Raw genomic sequence first — 13,862 nt, forward strand, 5'->3', positions numbered from 1 at the left:
AAAATCAGTCTTCGCACAGTGACAAGAATAAAGAGTGAATACAAGACAGGGGCAGCTCTTACTACACCAGGAGAGTCACGTAATGTACAAAAAAAAAGACTAATGATGTCAGCGATATTATAACAGGAGAGATTAGAAATGTACTGTATGGCATCAAAGCAAAAGGAGAGCACGTTACAATTAAAGTTCTAAATACACAATTAAGAAACAAGCATCTCTATGACGGTTCTGATACAAGTTTGTGGCGTCTTATGAAAAATTCTGGTTTTTCATATAAACTAGAAAATAGTAGACGAGTGCTATGTGAGAAACCATGTGAGAAATACAATCAAACGATTGTATTTTTTGAGGCATTATATGAGAAATTTTTTAAGTCCAAGCCCACTTCAGTTCGTTTTTTAGATGAAACATGAATATTCCTAAAAGGGGCATATAAACGTACTTGGCAAGATGACTGTGTGAAAAGCATCAGAAAAGGACACGAAAATACAGGTAAATGCTTTGTTGTTTTACATGCCGGAAGTAGGCAAGGATTTGTTAAAGATGCTGGATTACTGTTTTCTACGAAATCGAAGAGTGCAGACTATCATGATTCTATGGATAAAGAGTCTTTTAAAAAGTGGGTCTCCGAAAAGCTGATACCAATGTTGGAGGAACCATCTCTAATTATTATGGATAATGCCTCATACCATAGCTCTTTCATAGAAAAGTTACCGAATGCCAGTTGGAAAAAATCGGACTTACAAGAATGGTTACGAGCGAAAAAAATTATTTTTGACGACGATTCGGGCAAGACAGAGCTATTGAGTCTTTGTCGCCAGAATAAACCACAAAATACCAGGTATAGACGAGCTACTCCAAGAACATGGGCATCAGGTTTTGAGGTTGCCTCCATATCACTGTCATTATAATCCGATTGAGTTGGTCTGGGGCATTTCTAAACAATACTATGATCGTCATATTGGAGAACATGGACGTGGAGATGAAACAGTGAAAAAATTTGAGGCGATGCATTAGCTTAGGCAACACCTGCAGTGTGGGCGAGTTGTGTTAACCATACTGAAAAATTAATTCAGGACGACTGGGCAAAAATGGTCACATATGATGAAAATGAAAGTAGGATTATCATCGATTTGGCGGAAGATTCCAATGATGAAGACAGTTCCATTGAAGACGCTGACTGATTAGCTAATTAATCAAGGTAAGTACGTTCAGTTCAGAATTCGCTACAGTGCTTAAAACTTAAAAAATCTGTATCATTTTTTAATTAAAGTGGGTTAAATAATTAACACTTTTTTGGGTATATTTCAAAATCCTTTTAAAATGTACTTTTCGTTATATCCTATTATACTGCGAGCTAGAAAAATACTTCTTCGCAATTTATACGTATATTCCGTTATTAGAAATTTAATGAAAAATATTTTATAATTTTTTTTTATAACTATTATTTCGTTTGACATGCTATATTTTGCTCCGCCACTGGAGGAGGTAAACGAATCGAGCTTAGGCAAGGAAAGACAGATGAAACAACTTATTGCAAGTGTTTTTACACGCACACGCCAAGAACGATGAAAACGATTATATTATTAAATGTTTCTCTAAACTTTCTAGAGAAAAACTGTGCCGTCTAAGTTCTTTCTACTTCAGATGAAGTTAAAAGAGCAAACTTAAAATATTGTATAATTAAGGGTTCTGTAAAATTAAATTATCTTCACAATTATCCATCTTAATAATATTATTTATTTTAATTATTTTTTGATATCCCTCATTTTGCTTTAACACTCCGTAGAATTTTTGGATACACTTTGTTGGTTTCCCCAAGCTGTTTAATTTTTCCATTTAATGAGTTGATAATTTTAATACTTTGGTCTAATAAAATGTTTCGCTTTTCTAATCTAGTAATTAATTCAGGAATATTTACAAAATTTTTTTGTCAAATTTGTGTCAAATTACCTTTTAATAACGGTTTTTTAAAACGCCCACACATTTTTTTTTACAGCACCTGACCTCTATCTACATCGAGACTACAAATGACATCTCTAATTCCCTCAAAATTATTAGTTATAAAATTTACTGAATTTAACCATATTCCATATCTAGTTATCACTGGTTCAGGTGGTAAGGGCCCATCAGGGAAACGATATTTATGCGCCTGTACTCGCAGAGAGGCTTTTAAAAATATTTTTTTTATATTTGATACAAGGGTATAGACTATTAGAAACTCTGTCCTTACAGTTTCTGCTACTTTATTTAAAGATTATGCTAAACAGGTAATGTGTATTAAATTTTGAAAAAATATTGTTACTTACTGTCCAGCTTTGGTAATAAATAGCGCAGCATCACTTAACAATAACAGAATTTTTTCAGTTGGTATCGGTTGAGGTAAAAAAAAGTTACTCAGACATTCATTTACAAATTTACAGTTAAATCATTATTGCAGTACTCTTTTAAAAATTGATGGAATAATGGTTTATCCATTAGGTATCCAAAGATAGGAAAATTAAAAACATAAAATGAAAATAGGAATCTAAAAATTTGTTTAAAAGTCCTGTAACTTAGTATAGGGCTGATAAAATACTTTTTTAGATTAATTGTGGAACATTTTATATTCAAATTGAAATGAAGACATTCATCGAAATTTTTATTTGTAAAAGTCTTTATCAACATTTCAACATACTTTCAAGTAAGTCATTTATATAAAAAAGAAATATTTAAAATTACCGTATGTTCAAATCATTATTAGAAGTTGAAAAGTCTAAATGTATTCAATATATCTATGCAATATAATTCTCCACTTTTCCTCAGTTACATTTTCATAATTGAAAAGTGGTTTTCGATAAGAGCTAGTAAAAGGTTAAGACCGCTCCAAAAGCTTTCCAATTTGTTCGACACTATTTTTTAAAAAAAGAGTACCCCTATTTCAACCGGTGAGCGTGGTTACGTAAGAAGAGATAATACTCCTACTTGAGAAAGAAAATTAGATAATAATGTAAGACGTAATGGTGATGCACGCCCAAGCATTAGGGCCAAATTCACCGTCTTTACCCCGGGATTTCGGAATTATAACCTCCCACTCAATGATCCTTGTCAACCGTTTCAAGCCGGTGAGAAGAAATGGCTTAATTTCGTTTGTAAATACCCCTCTTTTAAGAAAATTGGAATCATAGCCGTTATAAACACGATAAAGTGCTTTTGTATTTGTTTATCTAATTTTCTTTAACTAAGTAATCAGTAACACTATTTCGTAAACCCAAAATTTTAATGGTGTTAAGATTTAGTAAATATTAATTAAAATAATATAATAAGCAATGTAGTCTCACAGGTTAAGTCTCACAAAGTATGCAAATAAATGCACTTCACTAAGTATGAACAAAATTAAAATTTTCCTAATTCGGGCAAAATGCTGAAAATACCTTATATTGTAATTTGCTTTCTAACCAAGTAATTTATTTCAAAATTGTGATATTAATGTAATTTTTATTAAAATTCTTATTAATATTGTACCGTTTTTAAATAAAACGAGCGGTTCTAATTTATATAAATATATTTCAGAGCCGCTCCGAAGATCCCTTTTAGGGTGAAATACGTATAAGCGGATACACAAATGCACTATACCTTAAATCAAATCTTAACTGTCTTTTCTTTTTATAAATATATTTATTTATATTTATAAGTTTACAGCGCGAAAATATCTTATCAACTAAATAAACTAATATCGGAGCTACTTATATATACAAGTTATTATATACTAGAACATTCTGGAATGGTCCACCTCTATTCTTCTCGTTGAAAGCGCATCGAAGGCGGGCACAATTCAAGTGTCAACACTTGAATATTCTAGATTTATCCTTCTAAGAATTGTGACATGTGCCACGCATCGGACATGGGCTATTTCATTACACTGCTCCCCTCTTAGATCTGAGCGTCCCGATCAGCTACTCTAGATGTACGCCCAGGATGACGGAATCTACAGAACTCTGCAGCTCTGCATGAACCCCTCAAGAAGAAATAACAGTCTACTGACTTTGAAGGACACGATCTCTTCGGGTTAATGCAATACACAGTAATTCGTACGCTGGTTTCTCGAAAGATCACTTCAAGCATGCTTCTGACAATCTTCCAATCCAGATTATTTAGTGCATGGTCTATCTTGGATAAGGTCAAATTCTTGATGTCATAATTGTACACGATTTTCTTCAAATTAGATATAGCACGCCATATATCTTCGTAGCTTGTCCTGTCTGTATACGACTTCCTGGTTACCATATACAGCAAAGATCTAGGACCATCTTCTAATCTTGATCTTGGACAATACAGTGGGCTAGAGAGACGTTATGCGGAACACTAAAAAGATCCTACTGAACTTCTGTGGTCACGCCGAATTTAGCACTCTTTCTCTCTGCGTAATTTGACATAAATTTATTAAAGCTTGGTCATCGGTCATCTTTGATCTCATGTTAAAGGGTTCGTGCTTCTTCTGGTTCATTTGAGCTAGTATAAGGTGCAAGACGATTTATGTGAACTACTTTTGGTTTACCTTTCGGCAACTTCTTAATTCGGTATATTACGTCATTTATTCTCATTTTAATTTCATACGGACCCTTCCATTGTCTTTATAGTTTAGAAGACAAGCCACGGTGACGTTGTGGATTATAAAGCCAAACAAGATCACCTACTTCATAGCTTTCAATCTTGCATCACGAATCATATTGATCCTTCATTCTATCACTGGCTAACTGGATGTGTTGTCGGGCAAGTTCATGAATGTTGTTCATTCTTAACTTCAGGCGGTCTGGTAACATTTTTCTTGACCCTTAGGAATTGATCTTAGGATATCCGCAGCATCAGCTCGTAAAGCAGCAGTCAAGGACACAGCTTTTCCTTGTTCTGCCCAATGATTAGCTATCGTAATAGTTTCAAATTGTCTAGGGTATATGGAAAAAGAAGACTATTCATCAAATGGTGGTAATTTTGTAACGAAATATTTTGCCTAACATAGGGGTATAACTATTAGGGGTAGAAGATGGGGGATAGAAATTCTTGGGGCGAAGGTAGGGTAGCAAAATAAACGCTACTTGTGCGAATGGGCACTCAGGTTTTAGTAGGAGAGCTGGGGTCGTGGATAAGTAAAAGACAAGGGGGTTTGGATTGGGGCAACTACAGAAAAATGAAATAAAGGTCATGAATCTCTTGGGACAAACAGAATGAAAATAAACAGGAAACACCTCAAGAAATTTAATATAGGGCGCCACTTGAGGTGCCTAATTATACCTATTACAACCAACTAGTTGTAACTGGAGATATAATTATTAAACATAAAAAACATATCTTTTTCAAATAAAACTCAATAAGGGTTAGTTAAAAAAAAGAAACAAATGTTGAGAAACAAAATTTAACATTTATTTTTGTGTCACCACAAACAGTTACAAAATATAGAGAACACAAGAATGTTCCAAAAAAGATAATACAAAATTATAATGACAATAGCTGCAAAATACAAAAATACAAAAAAGACTTACATGTGTCATCTGTTTACAATTTCCAGGAGTTGGAGATACTACAAAACTTACAATTGTTAATGGGCGACAATTTGTAGCAGAAATAAATTATTACAAATCAAAAAAATTATCTTTTTAAGTGAAACTATGCATAGTGGTTAACCTTCTTTAAAAAACAAAAAAAAAATCTCAAATATGATTAGGTATTTACAAATGTCAAAAATAGTGCTAACTGTCATATGTTAATACTAAATCTTAAAACTGAGAACAATTAAAATGACAGCAAGCTAGGCCTCGCCCTAACATTTACGATTTTAGTTATTACAATTTCTTAAACTTTTATGAAAGCAATTATTATTAGAAAATGTTTATTTTTCCTTTAAAAGTTCAACCAAAAAAAATTACCTGGGTTTCACTAAAATTTCTGGGGTTAGGAACTTCACTTACACTGGAGATTTACTGCCACCCAAAAAACTGCATCTATAGTCTGGAACGACGACCAAGGACAAACAAAATTGAGACTAAAAGTTGGCAGTGGACACAAACTTCGAAAATCTGCTTCTTTAAAAAACTGGAACCATGTAGGTATTTTTCAAATTTGTTGGAAACGCCGCAAATCTCTTAGATACAAATCTTTTTTTTTTTCAACAAATTTGCCGGCTTCTTCAAACCACACACACCGACGTCTGCTCAATGACCAATCTTTTCAACCTCATTTTAACTTCACATACAACTGCTACTATACTATACATTTTCCCATGAAAAAAGGCGAAAAACACAAAACATTACGAATTTGAAGGAAAATTCGGACTCCAATAAAACTAAACACGCCTTTAACAGCGGCCGGCCTTACCAAGAGTGCCGAAATTATCTTAAAAAATTGATGGCATAAACTAGAATAAGCAAAACGCCAACATAAACAAAACACAACGAAAATTAAGACGTGGGTTAATTTAAAAACGCAATATCGGGCGGTTTGAACAAAGAAATATCGAAGAATTTGCGCCTGTGACATAAATAAACAATAAAATGATTCATGATCGACGGCGGCGACCTAAAAAGACGAAAGATTATAAATTGAAGGATACGAACTAAGAAACATTGAAAAAATTCTTGGTTATGATAATGCATACATAAGGGGATTTCAATTAACACATATACGAGGGGATTCCAATAAATTTCAAATGCTACAATTTGAATCTCATATGATGTGTCGTTTTGTCTCTAGGTGATTCTTCTTTCACTACGGGATCCAAAACTACTGCATTAACTGGTGGTAACACTTTCTTAGTAGTTGTCATGGTCTCTAATTGTTTGATCTTCTCTTCTACGTCGTTTACTTTTTTCGGTACCTTATCGAATGTTGTAGAAACTTCTTCAAATTTCTCATTGTTTTGACTACATACTTCTTTAATTATTTGAGAAGTCTCGTCGAATCTTCTAAAAACATTTTCAAGACATTTTCAAATTTTCCATCAATTATTTTCGTTAAAACTGCTTCTTCTGCTGATTGAAACTGGAATGTCTCTGGGTCGTCTCCATTCTTGTTGAGAACAGTCTTCAGTCGTTCTTGGAGTATTTTCTTGGACCCACTGCAGTCTTCATCGCGTTCTTCTAGTTGCTCACGCAACTGTTTTACTGAAAGTTCTACTAGCAGCATCTTTAGTCAGGCACACACCTAATTTTTTAAATGTTCTTTCGCACAAAGATCACTACCGAACTACGCGGATGTTCCCGACTAACAATTCTTTTCAAAAGTTCAAAAGTCTTTTTCAAAAGTAACTGACACCAACTGTACCGTTTTTAAATAAAACGAGCGGTTCCAATTTATATAAATACAGGGTGAGTCATGAGGACCTTTACATACTTCTACCATATGTAGAGTCCCTCAGGGAGCATATCATGTGGCCACTAAAAAATGTCAACTCCTCTTCTTTATTAATTAACAGGGTGATTTGTGTAATTGACCATTTATTTCATTTTACTGTAGTGTTTATACGGCTCATTTGATTTTTTTAATTTTTGCATGATACAGTACATTACTATCAAGCATTCGACTGGTATTAGCTAAACTAAAAAATTCCAGTATTGGCTTTGGAAAAATTAATTTAGGGATTCGTATTAAATATTACACCCTGTATATATTTTTCTTAAAATGCAATAAGTGATTTTCAAACTACATAAATAGCCAATGAAAACGACATATGCGACAATGTTGTCGCACTTTTATTAAATTTTTAGTGAACGATCAAATCTTACCAAAAATAGAACAACCATAATGAAATATCAAATTATAAGGTATTAATTTAAACAAATGTTATAAATTTCAAACATTTTAAATAAAATGAGTTCCTACAACATAATCCAATTCCAATACGTAGAAAATTAACATCTTTACTGTCACTTTGTATTATCTCTATGATAGAATCAATTGTTTTTCAATTTTAAATTTTTACTCATAGATCGTATTGGGGCATTATTTTCGATAAATAATAAATTAAATTGTTTAATAAGTCAAACCTCTTGTATGTGTTAGTTTTTGTTGATTGTAAATGATTAAAATTTTATGTCAAATAATAATACATTGCATCAACTGTACTAAATAAAAATAAATCTAAAAAAGTTTAAAATGAAGGTTGGCGTTGACCGTTTGACGTTTCTTGATATTTTATACCCATTGTCATTATTGTCATTATCAATTGATATTTATGTGTACAAGAATACATATTTCTTCTGTCATATCTACGTTAAGTACATTGTGTTAGTTTTGGTAGAGCTTTTGTTACTTTCGTTCAAAATGCCAGTTTTCGACCACAGAATATGCAGACATAATATTTGTTTATGGATTCTGTAATGGGAATGGTAGATTTCCTAATCGCCGAACTCCCAGTCATCCAACATTTGGGTCAGTTTTTAATTATTTGCGAGAAAATGGCACTTTTCCTAGTGGAACAACAGAGCGACATGTAGATGAAGCGCAGGAAGATGACATTATAGACGCCGTTACTATGAACCCTACAATAATCACTAGACAAGTAAGTCGAGAACTCAATGTTACTCAATTAAAAGTAAGTAGAGTCTTACAAAAAAATAATCCATACCCATATCACATTCAAATGGTTCAGCGACTACATGCTGGGGATGAGATCGATAGGTTGGAATTTTGTAGATGGATTAACAATAATCGACCAACGCTATACAGGACACTATTTACAGATGAAGCCCAATTTACCAGAGACGGGATAAATAATTCACGAAATTCACATGTGTGGGCAGAAGAAAATCCCCATGCTATTCGAGAACATCGTTCTAAGTTAAGGTTTTCGGTTAACGTGTGGATTGGTGTCATAAATAACCAATTAGTAGATGCTCACTTTTTTGATGGCCCTTTAACAGGGCAGGTCTATTTGAACTTTCTACAAAATATTTTGCCGAATTTGCTTGCCAACGCGAACGTTGCTATCCGAGGGATGTATTTTCAGCATGATGAGGGACCCCCACACCTTTTACTGGCAGTGAGACAACATCTCAATAATGTTTATGGCAACAGGTGGATAGGACGTGCAGGTCCTATTTCGTGGCCTTCAAGATCCCCTGATTTCAATCCCGTTGATTACCATATTTGGGGACGATTGAAGCAACTAGTTTACGCAGTGAATATTAATAACCGACAACAATTAATTGATAGAATTATACATTGTTGTAATACTATTAGAAACGATCCCCAGAGTATCCGTAATTTAATACGTCAATTAACAATTCGGCAACAAAAATGTGTACAGGCTGCAGGGTTCCATTTTGAAAATCTATTTTGAATTATTTTTATTTTGTTACCATTATTGTATCTTTTCCAGTTCTAATTTATGGGTTTATCATAACTATGTACATATTTTTAGTTTTTTTTTTAATTGTTCTTCGTTATTGTTAGTAGTTACTGTTTTTTGTTGTGCAGTGACTCAGTTTATCATTTCAATTAAAATGTTTGAAATTTATAACATTTGTTTAAATTAATTACCTTATAATTTGATACTTCATTATGGTTGTTCTTTTTTGGTAAGATTTGATCGTTCACTAAAAATTTAATAAAAGTGCGACAACATTGTCGCATATGTCGTTTTCATTGGCTATTTATGTAGTTTGAAAATCACTTATTGCATTTTAAGAAAAATATATACAGGGTGTAATATTTAATACGAATCCCTAAATTAATTTTTCCAAAGCCAGTCCTGGAATTTTTTAGTTTAGCTAATACCAGTCGAATGCTTGATAGTAGTGTACTGTATCATGCAAAAATTAAAAAAATCAAATGAGCCGTATAAACACTACAGTAAAATGAAATAAATGGTCAATTACACAAATCACCCTGTTAATTAATAAAGAAGAGGAGTTGACATTTTTTAGTGGCCACATGATATGCTCCCTGAGGGACTCTACATATGGTAGAAGTATGTAAAGTTCCTCATGACTCACCCTGTATAAATATATTTATTAATAAGTTTACAGCACGAAAATATCTTATCAACTAACTAAACTAATATCAGAGCTACTTCGGGAGAAGCTACTAGCTACTATTACTGGAGAGAAATTCTTGAGGAGGCTAGAATCCACGTAGGGTTGTAAAGCCAGAATGATGATGATGATTATCTTTATAGTTAGGGATATATTTTTTGTTGAAATTATAATATAAATTAAAATAGTATAAATTAAAATAGCTAGATAAAAATTTTAAAAAGAATAAATTAAAATTGCCACTGTTCAGTGGCTCTATGTGTTTTAAATTAAATATTTTCCTTCTTTGTTCGTCCTTGAATTTTCATCATTACTTCAAACACTAAGAAGGACACCAGACTCAGGGCAGCTTAAATATTCAATTGAATCCTCGTAATTCTATTAGAATCTGGTCGTATAATTCGATCTCATTTGAATTTCACGTATGAGCCGAAGTTGAGAAATACAGACGACTGGTTGAATGAACCAAAGGGATTTGCAAGAGGTTTTTTTAGAGGATAATCGTTTAATTGGAATTTACTTAAATACCGAAACTGATTTAATTTTAAAGAATATCCCTGGATTAGGAAAATATTTACATAAAATTTGAGTTCCGGAAGGATGAAGCGGAAAAATAAAATTTAGGCTTTTCTCTAAAACCGTTATTATTATTTATGCACATTAATTTAACCTTTTACTTGATCTGTTTGTGTCTATCAGATTGGCCAAATTGGATTAATATTTTAAAAAAATGGGGATTTGTGGGATTGATTTAAGCAAAATTATATACAGTTAATAATCCCCTCCACATTAAAGGTTTAGCTTATAATTATTCAATGAGGATTTTTACGTTTTTTTACTTACAATAGAGAGTTTCGGAGTTCCATAGAAAACTCCACATCACACAACTCTAATTTTTGTGTCATATATATATTTATATATATATATATATATATATATATATATACAATTTTGGAATGATATGTATATTGGGATCTAAACTTACTTTTGCCTTCCACATAAACCAAAACTTAAAAACATCGCATTTTCTTCCACATTGCAGATATTTGTCACCTAAGTCAAAACTTCTGTCATAATGCTTGTCTTTCTGAAACAGATACTCAGCCCCTCTTGAAAAACACTGATATAAAATATCGGTATCTCGTACAAGCAGCAAAGAGCATTGCTGTGGAACAGCTAGAAGTTTATGAGGATTAACGACCTGAAATAAAAGATTTGAAAAATTGAGTCTGTTTTTATTTCAATTTTTACATATTTTTTCATTGTTTTTTAAAGTTAAGCTATATTCAATTATGAGTGGTTATTGTCTTATATATTTTTTTCGGCAACTGCATTGGTCTGGATGCTTAACTAAGTGCGGGTAACGAGATATGGTTCAAATCGAGTGGCTGTGGCTAAAAGTCCTAGGGTCACAGGTGATAGATAGTTCATGGAATGAAGCGACGCAGTAGTATAGCGAAAAGAGAGACAGTGCGAAAGAACCTCATTATTTTATTCCTACTAATAATCACTGAAAGTGATTAGTACTTCAGACCTGAAATACTAAGGTCTGAAGTGGAAAAAGTCATTTCATCGCTAAAAAACGACAAAACACCAGGTCCCGACAACATACAGGGCGAGATCATAAAACTCCTATGCGAAACGGATGACCACTTCCTCGATTTTCTGACAGGCCTTTTTAACACCTTTTACGACAAAGGGGAGATTCCGGAGGAATGGCTTCGATCGACCTTTGTAGCCATACTTAAAACACCAAGTGCAAAACACTGTGATCAACACCGCTTAATAAGCTTGATAAATCATATTACCAAAGTTTTCACCAAAATCATACACAATAGAATATAATAACAAATGCGAAGCAAATATATCGGAGTCACAGTTCGGATTCCGAAGCGCATTGGGCACAAGAGAGGCGATCTTCAGTCTGCAAGTTTTAATTCAAAGATGCAGAGACATGCAAGGACGTCCACTTGTGCTTCATCGACTTCTCCAAGGCGTTTGACAATGTCAAACATGATAAACTCATGGAAATGCTCAGGAAGATGCATATGGATAGCAAGGATCTGCGCATAATAACCAGTCTCTATTGGAACCAAAGTGTTGAGATAAAGATGGGCAACTTACACAGTGGGAAGATAGATATTAAAAAGGGTGTACGACAGGGATGCGTCCTCTCGCCGCTCCTGTTCAATATATCTGAACAAATCTTCAGAGAAGCACTGGGAGAAGTTTCGGATGGTATCAAAGTAAACGGAGAGGTAATCAATAATATTAGATATGCTGACGACACAGTTATTATCGCAAATGACTGCAACGAGCTTCAAAGACTCATGCAAAGCATACACACAGCAAGTCAAGAATATGGTTTAGAATTCAATACAACCAAAACTAAATGCATGCTCATCAGCAGAACACAACAACCTCCGATGCAATTGACATTAAACAACCGAAAAATAGAACAAGTGGAGACATACACATACCTTGGAACCACAGTCAAAACAAAATGGGACCAGTCAACAGAAATAAGATCACGAATTGAAAAAGCGCGAAACGCGTTCAACGATATGAAAAAGTGGTTCACAAGCAAAATCTCAATGGAACTAAAATTAAGACTGGTCAAGTGTTATGCCTTCCCGGTCTTGTTCTATGGAGCAGAGGCATTGACCACAACGGAAGCCACCCTGAAGAAACTATAATCCTTTGAGCTGTGGATATATCGCCGTATTCTTCGGATATCCTGGACAGACCACATTACTAACGTGGAAGTAATGCAGAGAATAGGCAAAAGCAAAGAAATAATCTTCACCGTAAAGAAACGGAAGCTTGAGTACTTCGTACATGTCAGGAGGCATACTAAGTACCGGCTGCTACAGTTAATAGTCCAAGAAAGAATCGACAGTAGGAGGGGACCGGGAAGAAGACGACACTCATGGATGCATAACCTGCGACAATGGTTCGGACTAACATCGACCGAACTGTTCAGAGGTGCCGTAAACAAAGTCAAAATAGCCTTGTTAATAGCCAACGTCCGAAACGGATAGGGCAAAGGAAGAAGAATAATCACTGTGACTAAAGACACATAGAACATGGCCCTCGATTCCTGGCAGGACTTAAATGGCCAGAACTTAGACAAGGAAAGAAAGGGGACGCGTAATCGTATGAAATTAACTGAAGCCAAACCGGCACCAGAAATGTTAACAGGTCATATTTTATTGGTTCAGTAGATTGAGAATAATGGATATATACCAAAAAATAGATTTTTTCAAAATCTATAATTGAACACTGACATAATGATCACTTATATAAGTAGTAGACAGCATTGGTTGTACTCAGTGTGAAGCTGTGTATGTTGGTGAGACGGGACGAAATCTGTCAAATCGTATTATTTTCCACAAAAGTAATTGTAGAATACGAAAACCATCTTGTGTTTTAGCAGAGCATGTAATCGACAAAGAATATAATATTATGGATTTTTATAACATTAAAATTTTGTGCAATGAATCCTTTTGAATAAATTCAAAAGGACTTTTTAATAAATGTTTTGTATTAGCAGGAATGATAATAATTTAAACAAAAGATCAGAAATTCAAAATCTAAGCAAAATTTATGAATATATTATTTGTTTATAGTTTATTTATAAAAACAGTAAAACATCACATTTTAATTTAATTTTTCATATACTTGTTACATTTTTCAGGTATCTATTAATATAAGATCATAAATATGTTTATGTTTATTGACCAGAAAGTTGAGCTCAAATAATGCTCGAATGCTAAAATAATAACAAATGCTCGAACAGATCCACGTCCTTTTGAAGTCAGATTCATAAAGTTTGATGACGTCTTTGATTTCAAG

At 33.5% G+C, this 13,862-nt stretch overlaps 1 protein-coding gene across 1 annotated transcript in view; it reads right to left on the reverse strand.

Annotated features, from left to right (window-relative positions):
* Positions 1-13,862, reverse strand: part of LOC140441975 (cysteine sulfinic acid decarboxylase-like) — a 50,419-nt gene that overhangs the window by 11,454 nt on the left and 25,103 nt on the right. The window contains exon 6 of the mRNA XM_072532997.1: positions 10,993-11,208. Within this exon, the coding sequence (XP_072389098.1) occupies positions 10,993-11,208 (216 nt within the window). The remainder of the gene's footprint in view (positions 1-10,992; positions 11,209-13,862) is intronic.

Source organism: Diabrotica undecimpunctata, chromosome 5, assembly GCF_040954645.1.
Source record: "Diabrotica undecimpunctata isolate CICGRU chromosome 5, icDiaUnde3, whole genome shotgun sequence".
In the NCBI taxonomy this organism is placed as follows: domain Eukaryota; kingdom Metazoa; phylum Arthropoda; class Insecta; order Coleoptera; family Chrysomelidae; genus Diabrotica; species Diabrotica undecimpunctata.